This window comes from Lissotriton helveticus, chromosome 11, assembly GCF_964261635.1.
Source record: "Lissotriton helveticus chromosome 11, aLisHel1.1, whole genome shotgun sequence".
NCBI lineage: Eukaryota > Metazoa > Chordata > Amphibia > Caudata > Salamandridae > Lissotriton > Lissotriton helveticus.
In genome coordinates this window covers 968,418,874-968,439,077 of record NC_136072.1, presented here as the reverse complement: position 1 = coordinate 968,439,077, position 20,204 = coordinate 968,418,874, and the positions used below count along the sequence as shown (strand labels likewise).

The following is a 20,204-nucleotide window of genomic DNA, read 5'->3' as shown; positions in this document are numbered from 1 at the left end:
CTGGGGACAGTGCAGTCGTGGACCAACTTCCAAACCAAACAAAAAGAGATTTATCGGAAAGGAAGCAGGCCTGCCCCAAATCATGGATAACCGTAGTAATCTAGCATAATCTGAAATAAGCAACAGATGAATAATTAATTATGACAGCACTATAACCCCGTGTGTTATTCTGAAAAAAAGGCAGACTGGTGGCACAGAGAACTCCTGACTTTTATTGGTGTTTGAGAAAAATATTAAATAGTATTCATAGACCACAGTGAAAGCACATTGCTGCAACCAAGTTTGTCTATTTACCCATGCATGAACATCCTGATTTACTCCACTGGGTTTGGATCGCCTTAATATATGAATATGAGGATATCTGACACACCCCTACTACTGGATGAAATGTATTTGTAAGTGGAACTTTATTTGTAAGTGATGTCTGGTTCACGAGCATTTACAGTGCACCTATGCAAACCACAGTAATGCCATAGAAGAGTTCTTCCTTGAAAGCAGTCCTGTGGTCTGTAGCCCACATCAGAAATGTCAGAATGCTCGGTAAGGTTGGCTTCGCGTTCTACTCTACAACGTCATTCACCCTTTTAGTTTAGGAAGCTGCCCCTGATGGCGGTAGTCAAAGTCTGCTTAGTATGTTTGCGTTTTTTTTAATCCTCAATACTTCCAGCTACATGAGAATGCTTTCCGACTGCTGCTTTGTAACACACAAAGCAAAAACACACAAACCTGTTTTGCCTTGCCCATGTCTTGGGTGCCTGTCTGCCTACTTTTATATTGTTGCTTGACTTCCTTAGATGTGTCTAAAAAAATACCTTTGTCCTGAATTTTAAACCTTTGTCCCAAAATGGTATAGTCCTTGCCCACAATTTGCATCCGTGCCTGGTGATTGGTCACCCTATGTTAAGACCCCCAGGGCACCCCTCTAATCCTACCACCTGGTGAAGTGACCACCGCCAAGTACGCTTCCTGCAGCTCTCTAGATCTCTCGACCCCAACCATCACATCCTCAACAACTCTTTACTTCAGACAGCAGGTGCGTCTTTTGCCTATGTGTCTCATATAGCATGCACCGCTAGTATGCCCATAGCCACTGGCCTTCACAACACCTGCAGCTTCCTTGGTGCCAGACCTCGCGGTGTCTGCAACATTAACAATAGGGAGAGGTGGTCCGTCTGCTAGACAGCCGACTTTGGCGCTGGATACCAGGGTTCGAGCCTTGGGTCCACATTATGTGATTCTGGGCAAGTCACTTAATCTCCCCGTGCTTCAATTTGTAACGTAACAGGTGCTCATGTGAAGCGCTCCAATAACCTCGGGGCGAGTTCGCGCTATATAAAATCGGCATTAAAAAAATGCGTTCTACAAGTACACCACAGATACGAGGCAACATATATTTGCACAACAGACGTTTCTCTATAAGCACATTCAAATGAAAGGTCTCAGGGCAGATATTCATGACCCATCATTTACAGAATTGCCCTACTAAATTCTATTACGAGGTTTCTTTATTCGTTCAGCATAAGCTTGAAAAAAAGGCCTAAATTGTTGGCACTTGGCAACATTTGTAAATGCATTTCTGGAGGAAGAGAACGTTCATTAAAATGGACCGATAGTGACATCCAGTGGTCAAATATATGAATCACATGCCATGATGCCTTATTAGAGGGAAAGGCGTGCTGTTATAATAATTACAACTTGGTACACTATTCAAGCCAGGTTGCTTAAAACAGGAAAAAGGCGAATAGCCATTTCGCATTATTAGTTGTATCTAAAATTGTGAAAAGACCATAGGGCTCCCTCCTTCCACCAAGTTTCAGAATAAATGACACATTCTATACATTTTTTACGGTTGCGGTATTCTTAGTACTGTACCTTCTAGTTATGCGTTTAAACGATGTACTAACATTGATTCACGGCACTGGGTGCTACATTTATAAATGAATGAGTGCCAGTTCTCAACGCTCTATTCAGAAGCCTGTGGCCAGAGAAATTACATACATTTCAAAAAGTACATATGATGGAAGGAATGCTAAAACAAATCAAACATTCACCCCCCCCCCCCCCCCCCAGTCACAGATCTGACTTTAATCCATTGTTTTCTGCTCACCACACCACCTCAGGTTGGACCCCGCCATATGTAAATCAGTCTTGACCCTGCTCCCAATGGGAACAGTCCAGCACGAAATGCCAGGCCAGGTCCTCCCTTGACTTGAAACAAGCATACCGTCCATCATATGTTAAGTTTGCTTTGTTTGCCCTTAGTTGGCAGGGTATGCGCCTGTGCTCGCTATGCTACTGGATTCAAGCTGGCCTGGCTAATGAGGGGTGATACCCCAAAACTGGTCCCAGGATGTTTGTTTTCAAATACAGGGAGGGCCTGGCAGTTCTGGCTGGACTGTTCCTATGGGGAGTAAGGACAAGACTGATTTGCATATGGCTGGGTCCAAACTAGAATGGTGTGGTGAGCAACAAAATCAAATGATTTAACCCAGATCTGTGCCTGGAAGTGAATGGTTGATTTGTTCATCATTCTGTCCATCATCTGTTCTTTTCGTATTAATTAAATATCAGTGTGCCAAATACAAAAGCCATGTGGTCTTCAATTCACATCAGGGCTCTTTAATCCACTACCAAAATTCTCCTAGCCCCTTTGTCTCACCCTTCCAGGTTCCAGCTTTCTCCCTTTGCGACGGTTTTTCTGTCTTTCCAATTTGTGTTTTTTCCCTCTCTCTCAAAATTGCCATACTGGCAACCACAAGCTCAGATTAAGCACTGACACCTCTGTCAGCACATCCACCCCTCTTTCTTCAATACATGCATCCACTGTAGAATCTTATAATTCTTCTGCCAGCCAAGTTTAGTTGCCCGATCAATCAGCAGGGCGTGACTGGCCATAGCGGGCATCAGGAGTTTCCCCAGCATGGGGGTCAGTTTTGTTACTGGGGTCCGGTTTTGCAGGGGTGCTGCAATATCGGCTCCCAGTAACAAAAGCAGCAGTGCTTCACACTTGCAGCCTCCTCCATACCCCAGGGCAGCTGATCCAGCAAAATTGCCAGGGATGCTTTGGGTTCCCAGTCCGGCCCTGTCAATCAGCCACCATCTGCATGGATTCACAGAACCCATGACAGCCCCATCAAATTAAAGACATGTTTTTGAGTGAGGAATCAGCCTATATGGACATCTCGAAGTCCACTTGTCTAACATCCTACTCAATTTAATCTAAATACATTATTTTCTTATATGGCGAAAGCCTCTGCACTGACCCAAATGTGTCTTGTCCACGTGGTAACAGTTACTGGTAACATTCATTTAGTAGTAAACTAAAAAACTCAGAACTTTCCTTCATTCCCTCAGATAAGAGATGCAGTGTTTTGTCCCGAAGCAGGCAGCCTAAAAAAGCATAGCACATTTTTTGATTTGGCTTACAGACATCTTACGCGGTCTTTTAGCTTCACGTTTTCCACAACAACAAAAAAATGCATACAAATTAGTAAGACTTTTGGTTAGCCATTTACATCCACTGGTCCATTCAACTGTGATTCATAATTTGCTCCCACCTGCCCCAGTTAATACTATGGTGCAATTGATCAGCCCACTTCAGTCATTGGCTCTCTTCACTGTGAGTGACCAGATTTCTCTTGAATATGTGCATATGCACCTAAGAAGAAGTGCACATCAGTGTCAGGGCTTGTTGTCCAATCCCTCCTTTCATTTCAAGACAGCCTTTGGCTATGCTGATAGTAGTTAATTGCTGCATAAAATTGTGGTAGTGACCTGGGATCATGATTATCAACCAAATTCCTACAGGGACAGTAACTGTTCGAGTTGTCAGATTTCAATTTCCAGGTCAGTCAGTTCCCTGCAGAGAGTCATGCGGGCACCATACACTTATTGTATCATGTGTCCACGCAGCAGTAGCTTGAACGCATCCCATTATATGACATTACCCAATTTGGAGCCCTTGTTTTCCTGAAAGTATAAGGAGATAGAGTTTGCGAGGGTAGAATGCAGTGGGACATCTAGTCATTCTTCTAGGGGCAGGTGCATTGTAGGAATTCTAGGTTTAGTTTTCCCCCACGTCAATTGTAACTGCAGGGGACAATGATCAGACACTGTACGTCCAAGATATTCTGCACAACACACCCTTGCAGAACCGTCTCAAGAGTAAAAGAACAGGTCTATCCTAGTTTGGAGATCGTATAACCTCAAGTAGTATGAGTATTCCCTGTCAGTGGAGTGCATACAGCGCCATGCCTCCTGAAGATGAAGGTTAGTAGCCCACATCTGTAAGTGTTGTGCGAGTAAACTAGTGTGGACCCCGGATAGCGGGGAGCATGAATGATCCATGTTCAGATCAGGGGTGCAATTAAAGGCCCCTCTCCAATAAGTTGGTGCCAGGGTGTTGTGAAGCAGTGCCGGTGACAGTGAGTGAAGGAAAGAGGCTTGACCAGAGTTGGGTCCGTACACTAAGGCCAACGAGATTGGAAGTCCATCCAATAGTTCCTCCAACACCACAATAGTGACCCTAATTGTCGATATGATTGTGTTGCTCTTTCAAAAGAGTCCCAGATGCCACCCAGATTAGGGCTCCTCTGGCATACCCAGAGTATGTGGTCCCTACCAACATGCCCCTCCAGCGCCTACATATTGATTGGGTGTCTGGGTAGTAAGGTGTGTTTCCTTAAGTAGTGCAATTGTAACATTACGGGTATTGGTAGACTTTACAGATTTTGGCGTATATTGCAAGACCACAGACATTCCACATCATAAGCAATACAGGTGTACCCTGTAGACTAGTTATTGCAGACATAACAGTGTAAAGAATTCCAAACCCATATACAGCATTATCCCACCACCACCCCCTGATCAGGGCCAATCCTCCCACCAAATGTGTAATAATTCCAACCCTGCATGCCCAGGTACACCACATTGTGAGGTAGACACATAACTCTGAACAATCACATATCCCAACTTCCATTCCCCGGCCGGCGCACCAACGGGCGGTTAGCCATCAGCACTTATTTGCAGGTCAAGGTACTGAACTATAAACAGTGTCTATGACCGTGTTATGTTGTACCCGTAATACGGGTGGGGGGGCGCGAGGCATTAGTGCCAGTATCGGAAGGCCCGCCTATTATGGACCAATGCTCATATCCGTGTATAGAGATAAGATATAGCGACATTACCAAAAACATCTGCACGGTCTCAGCAAGGAATAGACATGCCCTCCCCCACCAAACCTGTATTGCGGACTTCATATCAGTTCTTCGGAGGTTTGCGGGGTAATGGAGAGGCCCCCACCGGACACCAGTGCAAGCTGCAATTCAGTTAGCAATGGGGTGTCCTCCTTTGAAGATTGCCCATCCGATGTTGTTTGGGATGCAGCGAGTGGCTCTGCATTTCTCACTGCCTGAGAACTTTCACATGCCGCCAGCTCCTTAGTGGGGCTGCCCGTTCGTTGTTTGCTGCATAGTCTACCGCGCATCTGAGGTTACCATGCTGTACGAGCTCCAGGGCATACCTTCTAAGGGGCATGAGTCCATTACGTTACATCCAGGACCAGGCTTTGTCAGGATTGGCACAGAATGTGGTGGGGCCTTCATTTTGCACCCTTAACGTAGCCAGGAACAGCGGTACATACTTTACGCTGCGTTCTCGCAGGGGTTTCTTCACATTAAAAAAGGAGGACCTTTGTCTCTGGACCGCCAAGGTGTAGTCTAGGTAGATGTGAACCTGAGCATTCTCGACATCCCAGGGTACCCACGCTCTCATCACCTGTAGAATGTGGTCTCTGTCGCAGTGATTAAATAAGGGTTCCAGCATGGTCTTGATGAGGCGGCGGGGTGGGGGGGCATCCGGGTACTCCACTGAGAATAAAGTTGACTGCTTGCCTTGAAGCACTGCATGGACAAACCAGTCTTGGAGATAAAGTTCCATACTTTGTTCCTCTGCTTTTTCAGGCAGGCCTACTATTCTGACGTTATTTCTCCGTTCATGAAGATACTTGACCTCTCCCTTCAGGTTCTTGATATGTTCCTCAGCTGTCTGGAGAGTGGGCCGAAGAGTTGCCAGCATAGATTCACAGTGTTCCACCTGATCTTTAAGCTTTTTATGATCTTTAAGTAGGACCCCAACCTCTATGTATAGGGAGTCCTGTTTGGGGCCCAGGGTAGATTTAATATTCAGAATAGCAGTAAGCAGGTCATCAAAGTGGCGGGAATGATCTGTTAAGGTGTCCATTAGGCATATATCAGCCCAGGATTGGTCCTGGGGAGAATCAGCGTGCCGAGGCCCACTGCTCACCTGGGCCTGGGTTCTATCTGGTTTATTCCTAACCATTTTGGGGCGAGATTGCGTGGGCTAGAGGACACTATCCCAGTCGTAATAATGTGGTAGTTAAGGTCAACACTGTTGCTAGATAAGAACATTAAATCCGGTTGCCAAGGCCCCTGTATCGGTTGTCCTCCACCTCAAGTGCCACTGTGGGTACCCTTGTTGGCCCTTCAAGCTATGCAATTGAACACCACTCATTAAATAACCAGGGAGGCGCCCACAAAAGAGGAATGGGGCACTGTTAGTTGCAATGTTAATTTTCAGTGCCTTGTAATGAGTCCGCACTGGCTGTGTCCTCAATGTAACAGTGAGGGGACAGTGAGGCAGTGTTGCACACTCAGGTATGCCACGCATGATACAGCCAAGTGGAAAATGGTATGTTACCTGGGCATTGTCTGAGCCACAGACGCCATTGCAATATACTTGGGTTTTTGTGACCTGGTAGTTGCTCGTGATACACGGACTCTTGCATGGTACTGGTCTGACAGCGCCTCCGGGATCCCCACCTCTGGTTCACTCTTAGCCGTATCTGCCCCTAGCGGCCTCACTCGGGCACCGCGAAAGTCGTCCGGCCGCAGGCCCGACACACATAGGCACACATAGGCCAATCGCGCACATCTTAGGTCCCGCTCGTGGGGCCCCCACAATGGCATGCCGACCAGCTACACCAGGATGGTCATAACCACCAAACACAAAGAGGTGGCCGATGGGGGATCGCTCTGCACCCAGTTGGTGACCTCTGCAAGCCACCTAGTTATCCTCTGTAATCAGGCACAACACACGGAACTCCCTGGCCGGTGGCAGCTTGGAGCCTCACATGTGTCTCAGCATAGTTTGTTTGCGGGTCTGAAGTGCCAGCACTGGGCACGCAATCTGGGGAAGTAGGGTGGGAGGGTCCAATGCGGTGTTGACGGTATCACCCGCCTTATGCCAAGGTAGGTCTCACAGCACGAGCAAGTGCTCCAGGCATCTCGCATCACTGCAGGCCCAGCAAGAGACACGTACTTTAGGGTCCAGAGCTACTGTACAAAGCCGGTCTTGAGGTGAGTCCACTTTGTCCTTCAACTGATGCAGAGGGGCCCCCACGTCTCACCGGTGAGTCCCCTCTGCTCCAAGGGGACGTCACTCGGGCCGGGGTATCAGGCAATGGCGTACGGCCATCACCCGGCGATGAATCAAGGCAGTCCCATTAGGCAGGCCATGGCGTCTGCATATGCTTCCAGGCCACCGGCCCAAGCGTGCCGGAATCTGGACTCCAGGTCCCTGTCGCACACTGTGTTGCAGGGGAGGGTTGAATTGACAGAAGAGGGGTACGCGATTCACTCGTAACAGCCTAGGGCAATGAGAGCTTCAGGATACTTAGCAGGCCGTAGCCGAGCTTTCTAACACACGTCCGCTACGGTCTCAATCTTTGCAACCCCCCCCTCCCATTTTCAATAACTTTAACTTTAACGTGGTAGATATGTCAGCTATGGCACAGAGCAGACAGGCTTAACTTAGGGAATAACGTATTCAGCAAAACCAAGGGTCAAAATGTAAAAAAACAACACAATTAAAATTGTACGACCAATTTCTAAAATTCAAGATAAATGTAATATGAAAAATGATACCAAAATGATTAAAATCCATTACGGGAGGCCAGAGTTATACATTTTTAAAGTGTCAAGGCAAAAAGCACCACGCAAGAGTAAAGCACCAATCAGAAACAACTGCTCGTGGTTGACTGAAGCCTAGGCACAATTTCAGGCAGACCACGATGGAGTAGATGCCAGATGCGCCAAGCGGGTCATGCCATCAAAGATTTTACCTCCCGACTTAGTATTTTTTATGGAAGTAGAAATTCTGCAGCAGGGGAAGGTTGAAGGCTGTATCTGAGAAAGTCCTTGTGTATCTGGATAGCCATTTGACAAGGTCTCAATGCAGCCTTAGGTTTTGGCAGAAAACACTATGTGAGGGAAAATTCATATTTGTATTCGCCAAACTCCTCTTGTTTTGATGACTTTGCCAGGTCAAGATTTGTACCTTTCGGTTTAGTTTCTTTTTGGAGTTCAAAAACTTCGATCTAGGTAAACCTGAAGCTGTATCCAGCAAAGTCCTTCTGAAATTGGTGAAACTAGCCACCTTTGCAACAAGGTCCTGCTGAATCTCAGGAGGTCTTTGAAGTTCAAACTTTTTATTAAGTCACAAATTTTTAGACGTTCTTGGACAGTTCCTCTTAGCCACGTCTAAGGCTCCTGGATTCATGAACAGCACTTCGGAACGGTTAGAAATTGACCACAATCCTAGTCAGGGTAAGCTGCTTCGAAAAATAGAGTTTTTTTAAATCTGAGTGAAATAAGACCAACACAACAAAAATCCAATCAGTAGAAGTCAAGATATGAATTTTTAAAGAATCAATGAAGAAATAGTGCTTAGAAGTCACTAGCAGGTTACTTGAGGCCATGAGGGACTGGTACCAATCCAAAGTTCAGGCCGACCACGATGGAAGGCAGGCCAGCTACCAGATCCACGCAGGTACCGCTGCAAAAGTACCTTGGATGGAGCAAGCGTAGATTCATGCAGTGCTTACCGCGTCATCGCCGAGCTCTGTCGAGATGAAGGCACTGAGTCGTAGTCGAGCCGCGCAGAGCATCGTCGTTGGACTGTAGTGGCTGGGGAACTGCCGTCGTTAAACAGCCTCTGCGCCAGCGTCGAAGGGCGATACGTCGGTTCTGACCAACACAGTGGTGACGATGCAGCTGTTTTGTAGCAAAACAGCTGCAGAACCTACTTTTAAGTCCCAGGACTACTGGAAGGGACACCTCAGGCAAGGGTAGAGCTCACAGATGGCAGACTCCCGCAGCACTAGCACGACGGCAGGAAGTCTTTTGCGCCCCTGAGTCTTCAGGAAACAGGAGGCAAGCCAACAAGCCCTTGGAGTTACTCTGGTTTCAACTGCAATGGGTCTAGTCCTTGTCCTCAGCAGGGCAGAAATCAGCAGGCAGCTCAGTAAAGCACAGAAGCAGTTCCTCAGAAAAGTCAGTCATGGCAAAGTGGCCATCCTTGCAGCACAGCAGTCATTACTCCAGCAGAGTTCTTCCAAGGTCCAGTAGTGTACTGATTTGGTAGGGTCAGAGCCCCAGTACTTATACCTAAATGTGCCTTTGATGTAGGGGGGACTTCAAAGCAACTCTCTGAAGCGCACAAGGATCCCTTTTAACCCAGCCCTGTCTGCCAGAAGATCTGTGGGGAAGATCAGTGATTTGTGTGTGGACAGGACACTATCTATTGAAGTGTGTTAGCCCCTCCCATTCTTCCCTGCACAGGAAGACCTATCAGAATGCAAATGAGTGTTCAGAATACAGATGAGCCTCACCTTCCTGTGTTTGTGGTTGTCTATAGGAATGCACACGTCTAGCTGTCACTCAGCCCAGACATATATATGAGACAGGCTGCACATACACAGAGCTAAGTTCAGAGCTGAGAAATGTCTACTTTCTAAAATAATAGTATCAAATCCATCTTCATCACTGAAGAGGATTTATCATTAGCACTCTAAAGACATGAAACATGATTCAGTTACTCCTTTCTAATCAGGAATTACAACTTAAATGTGATTTAAGGAATTCCCAGTGCCTGTCTATGAGACAAGTGAGCCTCACAGTAGTGAAAAACAGATTTAGCCGTTTGTCGCTACCGGGACATGTAAAACTTAAAAGTACATGGCCTACCTTCTAGTTACACAGCATCCTGCCCTTTGGGCTACCTAGGGGCTACCTTAGGAGTGACCTATGTGAAAAAGGGTGAGTTTGAGGCTTGGCAAGTGGTTTTAAATGGCAAGTCGAAGTGGTAATATATTGCACACATATGCCTTGCAATGGCTGCCTGAGACAGGTTTGAAAGGGTACTTGTGTGGGTAACACAACCAGTGTTGCAGGCCCACAAGCAGCATTTAGATTACAGGCCTTGGGTATATGGGATGCCACTCGAACTCCTTGCGTGCTGCGGATGACCGTCCGAACCCCGCACACTCTTTATTTCACCTGCACAGTGCGAAAATTCGGCCAGCATGCAAGGGGTTAAAAGTGACGTATCAGTAAACTAAATATATGTCAATAAGGTATATACCTATTTCATCATGTTTAGGGGAGAAGCACATGCACGTTCACACTGGCCAGCAGTGGTAAAGTATTCAGAGTCCAAGGCTAACAAAAAGATATAGCAGAAAGTGGAGCTAAGCAGGCAAAAGGCTGATGGAAGACTGCCCTATGGATGACAGGTCTAACGGGACACAGTCTAGCGGATCCCACCAGCAAAGTGAAGTCCAGGCCCTGCTGTTCTAGGTCACTCCAGAAAAAAGGCTTGTTATGTCCCTGTAGTTACACAGGAGGTCAGCCAACTGACCACTGAAATCCATTACTATGTCCAGGATAAAAGTGGGAGCAGGCAAAGCACTTCAGGTCTCCACACAGCGTACCAACAGCAGGTCCAGTTCTCTTCTGTTCTGCCACAGGTCCATAAATTGTTCTGATGAGCTTCGGGTAAAGGGATACTTTTGTCCAATTCACTGCCAGTGAGTGGGGACAACTCCGAGACATGTCCTGAACAACTGCTAAAAAGTTCCCATGGCCAAACCCTCCCACTTTTGCAGCACATCCTTTTTGCCTCACTGCAAAATATCCCACAGTGCACCATTCTCAGTAAGATGGCAAACTCTTTTTACCCCTGAAGGGAGCTTGTGGCACATCAAGGGGTGTGTTTAGATAATGAGCAGTCCCCTCCCACTCCACTACTCTAAAAGGTTTTGATGCCAGCTCCCTTTTCCACTGAACCTAAAGCTAGGAGGCTAAAGTGGGTTATGTGTTCAAAAGACCCATCTTTTTCAGACTTCACTTATCACTAAACTATAAAAGTCATGGTCTCTGTCAGTCCCTTTTGCTTTAGTTAATTTCCTGAACACTACGTTCCTAAACTGCCCTGCTTGGGTTAGGTTGGGTCATATTCCTCCTCCAAGCCATTCTGCCAGGCTCAAGCCATTATCTCTGCTCTGGGAGTAGAATTTCATGCTCAATTAAAGCAGCACTGACAAGCAAGTGGCAGACAAGCTAATTCTAATGCTATTTAGCCGCAGGGGATTCAGGCAGGGAAAGTATAACTTTTAAAAAGTTACTATTTCTATTTGGTTTTAAAACTCCCACTTCACTGTTGAATTGGATTATCAATAAACATTAAAAACAGTGATTGAACGGTCTCTGCAGCACGTTCCAAACACAATATAAAGAATTAACACATCAATAGTACTTTAGCATTTTCTTCTTACAACCAGCTACAGCACTAACTGTGAAAATAGATTTTCTGGCCTAATCAAACTTCCATTCTTATATGTTCCACCTTTAAATACCAGGCACCATACCTTTGAGCTACAAGGGGTATCTTATGTGATGTTTAGAAGAAAGGCTTTCTTCCTGCCTGAAGGTTTAACCCCGTTGGTGCTCATGACGGAAACTTAGTTTCAGTTTCATTGTTTCGGCGCTCTTGGAACTGTCGAAGCCCACCGAGCACCGAATTACATAGGAGAGATATCTTTGGAAAGGTGAGTATCTCACCTTTCCGATGGTACCCTTCCCTATTGGATCCCTGCTTGAGGATCGCCCTGTGATCCCCAAGTAGGGATCCACCCACTAGGCACCAGGGAGGGGGAAGCAGCCCCTTGGGCAAGGGCCTTTGCTCCCTCATAAAAAAGTGGCATAGTCAGTCTTTCTGCCCCACCCCTGGGGACAGATGGCGCAGTAGACCCAAATCTGCCCCCGCACCCTAGATGCCAGGGATATATTTTTTTCCGGTTAGGGGTGGGGCTGACCCGAATGGGTATGCCAATGCCCCCACCCGTCCCCCCAAAAAAGGCCAAAGTCTTTCTGCCCCCTCCGTGAGGCAGATGGGGACAACAGCCTCTGATCTTCCCCCGCACCCTAGATGCCAGGGATTCTTTTTTTATTTATACCTAGGAGTGGGGGCTGCCCAGAATGGGCCTGCCAATGCTCCCACTCCAAACAAAATTGCCACAGTCCTTATGCCCTACCGGGAGGCAGATGGGGTCAATAGCCCCTTATCTGCTCCCACCCGGGGGGTGGGCAGAAAGCCCACTAAGCACCAGGGATTTTTTTTCTCCAAAGCTCAGGGGTGGGGGCTGTCCAAAATGGGCATGCCAATGACCCCACCCCCTTAAAAAACCCTACAGTCTTTCTTCCCCACCCCTCCCGGAGGCCGATGGGGGCAATAGGCCCTGATTGTCCACCAGGCACCAGGGATTTTTTTTACGTAGGAGTGGGGGGTGCACAGAATGGGCATGCCAATGTCCCCACCCCCCAAAAAATTGCTACAGTCTTTCTGGCCTCTGGGAGGCAGATGGGGAAATAGCCCCTTATCTGCCCCCGGAGGCTGAAAGGCCACTAGACTCCAGGGAATATTTTATTCAAAGTTCAGGGGTAGGGGCTGCCCAGAATGGGCAAGCCAATGACCCCACACCCCCACAAATGCCACAGTCTTCTGCCTCCCTCCCCAGGAGGCAGATAGGGCAGTTGCCCCTGACCTGCCCCGGGGGGGGCAGAAACCCCACTAGGCATCAGGGATTTTTTATTTTTTTTATACTAGGGGTGCCCAGAATGGGCATGCCAATGCCCCCACCCCAAAAAAATGCCACAGTATTTCTGCCCTCCCGGGAGGCAGATGATAGCCCCTTATCTGCCCCCCCCCTTACCCCCAGGGAGGCAAAAAACCAAATAGGCACTGACCTTTTTTTCGCAATGTGCATAGCTGTGGATTTTGGGGCCTTGCGCAGCCAGTAGCTAAGGAAACCTAGCAAACCTATACATTTTTTAAAACAAGACACCCAGGGGAATCCAGGATGTGGTGACTTGTGTGCCTTTCACCAGGTTGTGTTACCCAGAATCCCTTGTAAACCTCAAACATTGTAAAATAAATTTCTGCAATGGAAAGTTTTGGAATCTGTGTGGATCCACAATCTTCCACCCACCCAGCATTTACCAAAGTCTCCCGAGAAAAGGTACCTCACTTGTGTGGATAGGCTTAGGTAACAGCCTGAGTAACAGAACTTGGTGAGAGCCACAAAATTAACCCCATTCTGGTTTCCCCTGGATGTCTAGTTTTCAAAAATGTATAGGTTTGCTAGGTTTCCTTAGATGCCGGAAGTTCTAGGGTCCAAAATCCACAGCTAGGCGCATTGCTAGAAAAGGGTCAGATTTCACTGGAAAAATGTGATGTATATACGTTGTGGTTTGGGCCATTTCCAGCCGCGGGTACTAGGCCTACCCACACAAGTGAGGTGCCATTTTTATCAGGATAGTTTGGGGAATGCTGGATAACTGGAAGTTTGTGGCTCCCTGCAGATTCCAGAACTTTCCATCACAGAAATGTTAGGAAAACGTGTTTGTTTTTACAATGTTTGAGGTTTACAAGGAATTCTGGGTAACTGAACCTGGTGAGAGCCACACAAGCCACCCCATCCTGGATTCCACTGGATGTCTAGTTTTCAAAAATATATAGGTTTACTAGTTTCCTTAGGTGCCGGCAGAGCTAAAGTCCAAAATCCACAGCTAGGCACATTGCGAAAAAATGGTCGATTTTCACTGGAAAAATGTGATGTGTCAATGTTGCATTTTGAGCCGGTTCCTGTCGTAGGTACTAGGCCTACCCACACAAATGAGGTACCATTTTTATTGAGAGACTTTGGTGAATGCTGGGTGTGTGGAAGTTTGTGCCTCCTCGCAGATTCCAGAACTTTCTGTCACAGAAATGTGAGGAAAATTCAATTTTGTTGACAAAGTTTGAAGTCTGCAAAGGATTTGGAGTAACAGAACCCGATGGGAGCCACACAAGTCACCCCATCCTGGATTGCCCTAGGTATCTACTTTTAAAAAATGTATAGGTTTGCTAAGTTTCCCTAGGTGTCAGCTGAGCTAGGGCGTAAAATCCACAGTTAGGCACATTGCAAAAAGAGGGTAGGTTTTCACTGGAAAAAATGTGATGTGTCCACGTTGCATGTTGGGCGATTTCCTGTCGCAGGCACTAGGCCTACCACACAAGTGAGGTAACATTTTTATCAGGAGACTTAGGGCAACACAGAATAGTAGAACAAGTGTTATTACCGATAGACTTTCTTTGCATCTCTGACTTCCAAATGTAAGACAATTTGAAAAAAATAAGTAATTTTGAAAAATGACCTCTAATTCTCATGCTTGTATGGTTATCCACAATTTTAGAGATAACCGCTGATTCTAAACTCTATATTTTGTTCCCATTTCGGAAATATATAGGTTACCTTGGTACCAATTTTTCACTCTTTATATTTTACTAAATGAATTGCTCAAAACCTGGAGCACAATGAAAAACCATTGCAAGACGCAGCTCAGTTATTGGCTCCGGGTTCCTTGGGTTCTTGGTGAATCTACAAGTCCTATATATCCCTGCAACCAGAAGGGTCCAGCAGATCTAACATTATATTTCTTTAAAAAATATGTCATACTTAAAAGAAGTTACAGGTGAAAATGTTAGTACAAATCAACTCAATTTCAATATTTTTTATTTTCAACAGCTTTCTGGAATCCATTAATGCTTTCATGCCCGCTTCTATCACTAACTGGAAGGAGTTTGAAATCACACAAAAATTGCAAAAATAGGCCAAGTCCCAGTAAAAGGCCAAAACTGTGTAGAAAATGTTGGTTTTCTGACAAAGGTCTTCCTGTCCTTGAAAGCTGAGACAATTGTGATTTCAACACCACAAACTCTTTGTTGATACCACTAGCAAGGGAAAAAATCAGAAGCTTTCTTTTGCAGCACTTAATTCCCATTTAAAAACATTTCTGGGTGCCCCCCCCCCCCTCCCTCCCCCTCCCAAGATAAAGTTTGACAGGTAGCTGAAAAACTATCTGAAAAGAAAATTTCAATTTTACGTCAAAACTAAATGTACAAAACCCAAAGAAAACAATAAATAAAAGTCTGTACACACATCACTGTAGGTTCACCATTAAACATTAAATAAGCGTATATTTTTAAAACTGAAAATAGATTAATTGCCTGTAAAGAAAAATACAAAAGGAGACTAAAAAGAAAAGCAGTAAAAATAAATTGAAAAACGGTTAGGCTCTTCACAGACTTTACTCACCATCATTATTAATAAGAATATCCAAGCGTTTTTCAGAATGTATGAAAGTTTTACAAAAGTTGCGAATACTTTGTAGGTTAGCCATGTTCAGCATCATGAAATGTACATTCAGGTTGTGGCTCTCCCTCTGAATGTGCCGCACTGCACTTTCACCCTTCAATTCATCATGGCAAGTGATTATAAGGCGAGCACCCCTCCGTGCCAATGCAATGGCGGTCTCTTTCCCAATACCTGAATTAGCTCCTGAAATAGAACAGAACACATTTTGAGAGGTGTAAGCAAAGTCTCACTTTACAGCATCTCTACAGTCATTTTAAAACAAGCATTTACAATGCAACGGTTTCGCCTTTGGAAAAGTTAAAGCTATTGGCATTGTAAATGACAACATTTTTATTTATGTGTTGGCTTTGAAAACCTAAATAAATGGCATTGTCATTTACAAAGCCAATAGCCTAATCTCTCGCAAATGCGACACCTATTGCATTTGCACCCACACACACACACAAAACCGGGTCACAAGCAGGCAACAGAGGCACACACAAAACCGGGTCACAAGCAGGCAACAGAGGCACACACAAAACCGGGTCACAAGCAGGCAACAGAGGCACACACAAAACCGGGTCGCAATCAGGCAACAGAGGCACACACAAAACCGGGTCGCAATCAGGCAACAGAGGCACACACAAAACCGGGTCGCAAGCAGGCAACAGAGGCACACACAAAACCGAGGGGGCAGGGAAGCAGCTCTACTTGATAAGAATAAATCAGAGATCTGGCAACGATGGGCGTGATCATGGAGGGAAGACCCAATCCACAAACAGGAGAGTAAGAAGCACTGCAACCAAATTTGCAAAGTAAGGAAAACATCGGAACCCATAAAATAAATGACAGGCTGACATTTTTTATGTAACCGCAGTCTAAATGCAGAAGTGTTTAAGTAAAATGTTTAATTAGTTAATACACAGGCCACATTATACATCTCTTATACACACAAGACATATGCCCTCCCAACTATTTTGCCTGTGGCTACCTTTTCAGCCTTGGTGGGATTCGAAAACTGGCCTGTGAGGTCTGGTGTCCCCCCGAAGTACAAGACTTCACTTCAAGCTATGGCTCCGGCTCAAGCTACCATTCTGATGCTCCTTTACATCTGGGCATCCCTCGGACCGGAACCCCGCCAGCCGCAACTACAGATCTGGTGCTTCCTAACCTACACCTGCAGCCGCCAGTGCAACTGGGAGCGGCGGCCTCTGCGAGACTCCCGGTAACCCGCCTCTGCGCACCGGTGCGGCGACTGATCTCGGCGCTGCTGTCCGGGATCCGGGCGCAGCGTGTGATCTCGGCGCATTTTTTTTTGTTCGTGGTTGCAACGCAAACTGCAACACAAGGCTCGGAGAAACTAGGACCGGCCTGGCCTGTAAGGCAACATGCAACCACTGACTGCTTCTACCACACGGTACAAGAAACACAAAAGGCCGCTAAAAGATAAGAAACATGCGTGCGCGGCGTTGCCGCTGTTCGGTTAATCTACAAATTCACGGACACAGTAAGGTAGCCGCCAGTGCAACTGCGCCAAACCGGGCGCTCTGACTTACAACTTTCTGTTGCCTGCAGCTTAGCAGCGGGTGTTTATTTGCCTGTCCTCTTGTGTTAACGCAGGAAAGCGCCTTACCACCAGAAAGCGGGGTGACCCTGCGCTCTAGGTCTAACGTTAATAGACGCATTAAGCAGAGTACAGATAGCACTTACCATGGTCAAGTGTAGCGACCTCCCAGCATAGTAAGAGCCCCGAATCTACAAGAGATCTGGGCATGATTCGACCTCCTCCAGCAAGGCCAGGGGCTGCGGGCAATAAGGAGAAAGTGGTGTTGAAGGCATCTGCTCCAAGGTTCTCGCTACGTTGCTGTGGTCTTCGAGCCGAGGTGAGGAGTGGGGAACCTTCCGGTGCGATCATTAGCCCTGTCAGTCAGCTTGTTTTCGTGTTTGAACGTCCTGGTCGTAACAGATGCGGTGACTTTCGCCTAAGAATCATTGCGATCTGCTGGGGTCGTCTGGAAGAGTGGTCACCGTGGTGATCTCTGTGGTGACCGAGCGCCACAAGCAACAGTGGTTGAGGTGATCCGTTGTGCGGCAGGGGCTGTGGAAGCGAGGTTGCCTGTCTGCGTGGAGTGGTGCGGCGTATCTCCCCTTGGTGCGGTGCGGAGTGGGCTCCTCAAGGAACGCGGTTCCTGTCACAAAGTGCGCCTGAGCCTCAGAGCAGTGTTCGAGCTCGGCATCTGCGCTGTCGTTTCCTCACAGAGCCTGGATCGCGGAGCCGTGGAGACAGTATCGCACCTGCGCAGTCGGTTGTTTAAGCAGCGCTGGTGCCAGGGGAGTAGTGAAGTGTGCTCCGCACTGGTGAAATTGTTTTCTTCACAGCGCCTGAGCTGGGGAGCGGTGGTAGTAACACTGCATCTGCGCAGTAAAATTTTCCTCACTGAAGGGTCTGCCGGTGATGGAAAGATTAAGCGGCGCCTTCTCCTGAGCAGAGGGGAGAGCAGTGAGGGCGTGTACCCTTCAGAGTCTCTCTCTTGCCTGTTTTCGCTGATGGGCACAGCTGACTCGAGTTGCACGAACGGGAGGGGGGCGGGAGAGGACACGGACGGCGGGAGGGGGGCGGGAGAGGACACGGACGGCGGGAGGGGGCGGGAGAGGACACGGACGGCGGGAAACGTGCACAGGACAGCGAGGGGGGGGCGGAAAGGCACACGGAGGGGGCGGGAATGGACAGACTTTCAGTGAAAGGGGAGGGAACGGGAAAAAACGTAACTCCGCCCTGGGAAAAAATCTCGGGAACGCCCCCGAATCTGGTCCGGCCTTGACGGACAGATCCGGCACTCAATGGCTAGCCTCCATTTATGGAGCTAGCCAATGAGAGCCGGGGGACGTTCCCGAAGTCCTTATTGTCAACAAAGGATTTCACCTGCGCCGAAAAGCTGCGCAGAGCGCAGCCTTCGGCAGGCGAAACCCAAAAAAATGATATCCAGACTTATTTGTTTTTAACAAAGTCATAACGTCAAACATACCCACTATAAGTAGTTGCTATAACAGCAAGAAATAATTTATTTTTATGTTGTTTTCTTTAAGGGCATTAGTAAATACCAAGGAAAAGTTGTGGCCGTTACCATGTTTCTTAATAGGCAGTGATAAAAGCTTTATAATGTCAAGGAGCTTTCACAGTGTATGATGTAGATTCTGCTCAACACGTCAGCAATGCCTGGTGATGACAGATGTCTGTGCAGTTCAGGTTGTGTAAGAGTGAGTTGAATAACCGAATAAAGATTCTTGACTTGACTTGAGTGAGTCTTTATCATGACGTCATTTGCATTTGTGACGGGGAGAGCATTGACTGGCTGGACATGCCTAGGGCCCTGCCTGGTCTCTGAAGAGTTGGAATGAATGATGGCCTAAAGTTACATGCTATTCGATTGACCAGAATTGATTATGTTGTGTAGGTGAAAGAGTGAGTGCATGGGTCAAAAGGAATTAGCGTTCTAAGACAGGTAGAGGAGAGTGAGAGAGAAAGAAATGAGGAAAAAGTGTGACAGAGCTAGACAAAGGGAGAGAGAGAGAGACTTGATTGGCATTGGTTGTTAGGTTTATTTGGATGAAGAGTCGAGTTTGAAGGTCAGTTTTTCAGGAGGTTCACACTGTTTACCTTCCCTCTCCGAGTAGAGGAGACGGTTATGTTATGTTATGTTATGTAACATTTTTAATGCGCACAGATGCTCCAGCAAAGGAGCGTCCTGGCGCAAGGGAAAGGCAGACACAACACAACACTAAAACCAGCACCAAAAACAGAGCACTTAAAACAGGGGGAGTTTAAAACAGAAAAGTTTTCAAGGCCCTACGGAAAGATATTAGATCATCCAGAAGACGGATTTCCAGGGGGAGCGCATTCCAGAGAACTGCAGCTTTCACTCGGAAGGAGCGTCCTCCCATCCGGCTGAGTCTGAACCGAGGCACAACCACCAAGGATTGTCCAAGGGAGCGAAGTGAGCGAGTTGGCACATAAGGAGAAATCAAATTATTAAGTAGCAAAGGTGCCGACTCACGAAGAATTTTAAAAACCGTTCTTAATTTGTAAAATATAAAGTGCCTTTGTTGGACGTTTTGCTCAGAAACCCATGGCCGGCACTATTGAAGATCAGGGTGTCGAATCCCAAGGCTGCATAGTCTTGATATAACCTCATGCCTCTTTAATCCACCACTAGACAATACCTGCCCCTTTATCTCTCTTGCGGGTTCTTTTTCATTCCCGGTTTCTTCCTATGTTACAGTTTTTCTGTCTTTCTCTTCCTCCTTCTACCCCCTTCTGTATTTGAATATCTTGCTCTGGATCAAAGTCTTATAGGAAAAAGAAGTGCTATTGGGCCAAACATGCACCTATAGGCTCAAATTTCTTTCTTTTCAGTTGTTCCGTTAGGTTAATTAACCCATCAACACAATACAATCATTAATGCAAATATTTACAACAAATTCACAACATTCCATAAATATTCACTCAGTCTTTACAGATAAAAACAGATTAGCAATCGTGCTGAACAAATGTCACTGTAATATGCCATGCCCAATGTACAAAAATTTTGAAACTGCAAAGACTACAGAGATACTAGTATCTGCTTTACATTGGGCACATAGGGGACCTGAGAGGGTTATTCATCCGCTTTAG

At 46.7% G+C, this 20,204-nt stretch overlaps 1 protein-coding gene across 1 annotated transcript in view; it reads right to left on the bottom strand.

The window, feature by feature from the left end:
- Positions 1–20,204, bottom strand: part of LOC144792343 (retinol dehydrogenase 12-like) — a 71,121-nt gene that overhangs the window by 35,356 nt on the left and 15,561 nt on the right. The window contains exon 2 of the mRNA XM_078667302.1: positions 15,494–15,736. Within this exon, the coding sequence (XP_078523428.1) occupies positions 15,494–15,736 (243 nt within the window). The remainder of the gene's footprint in view (positions 1–15,493; positions 15,737–20,204) is intronic.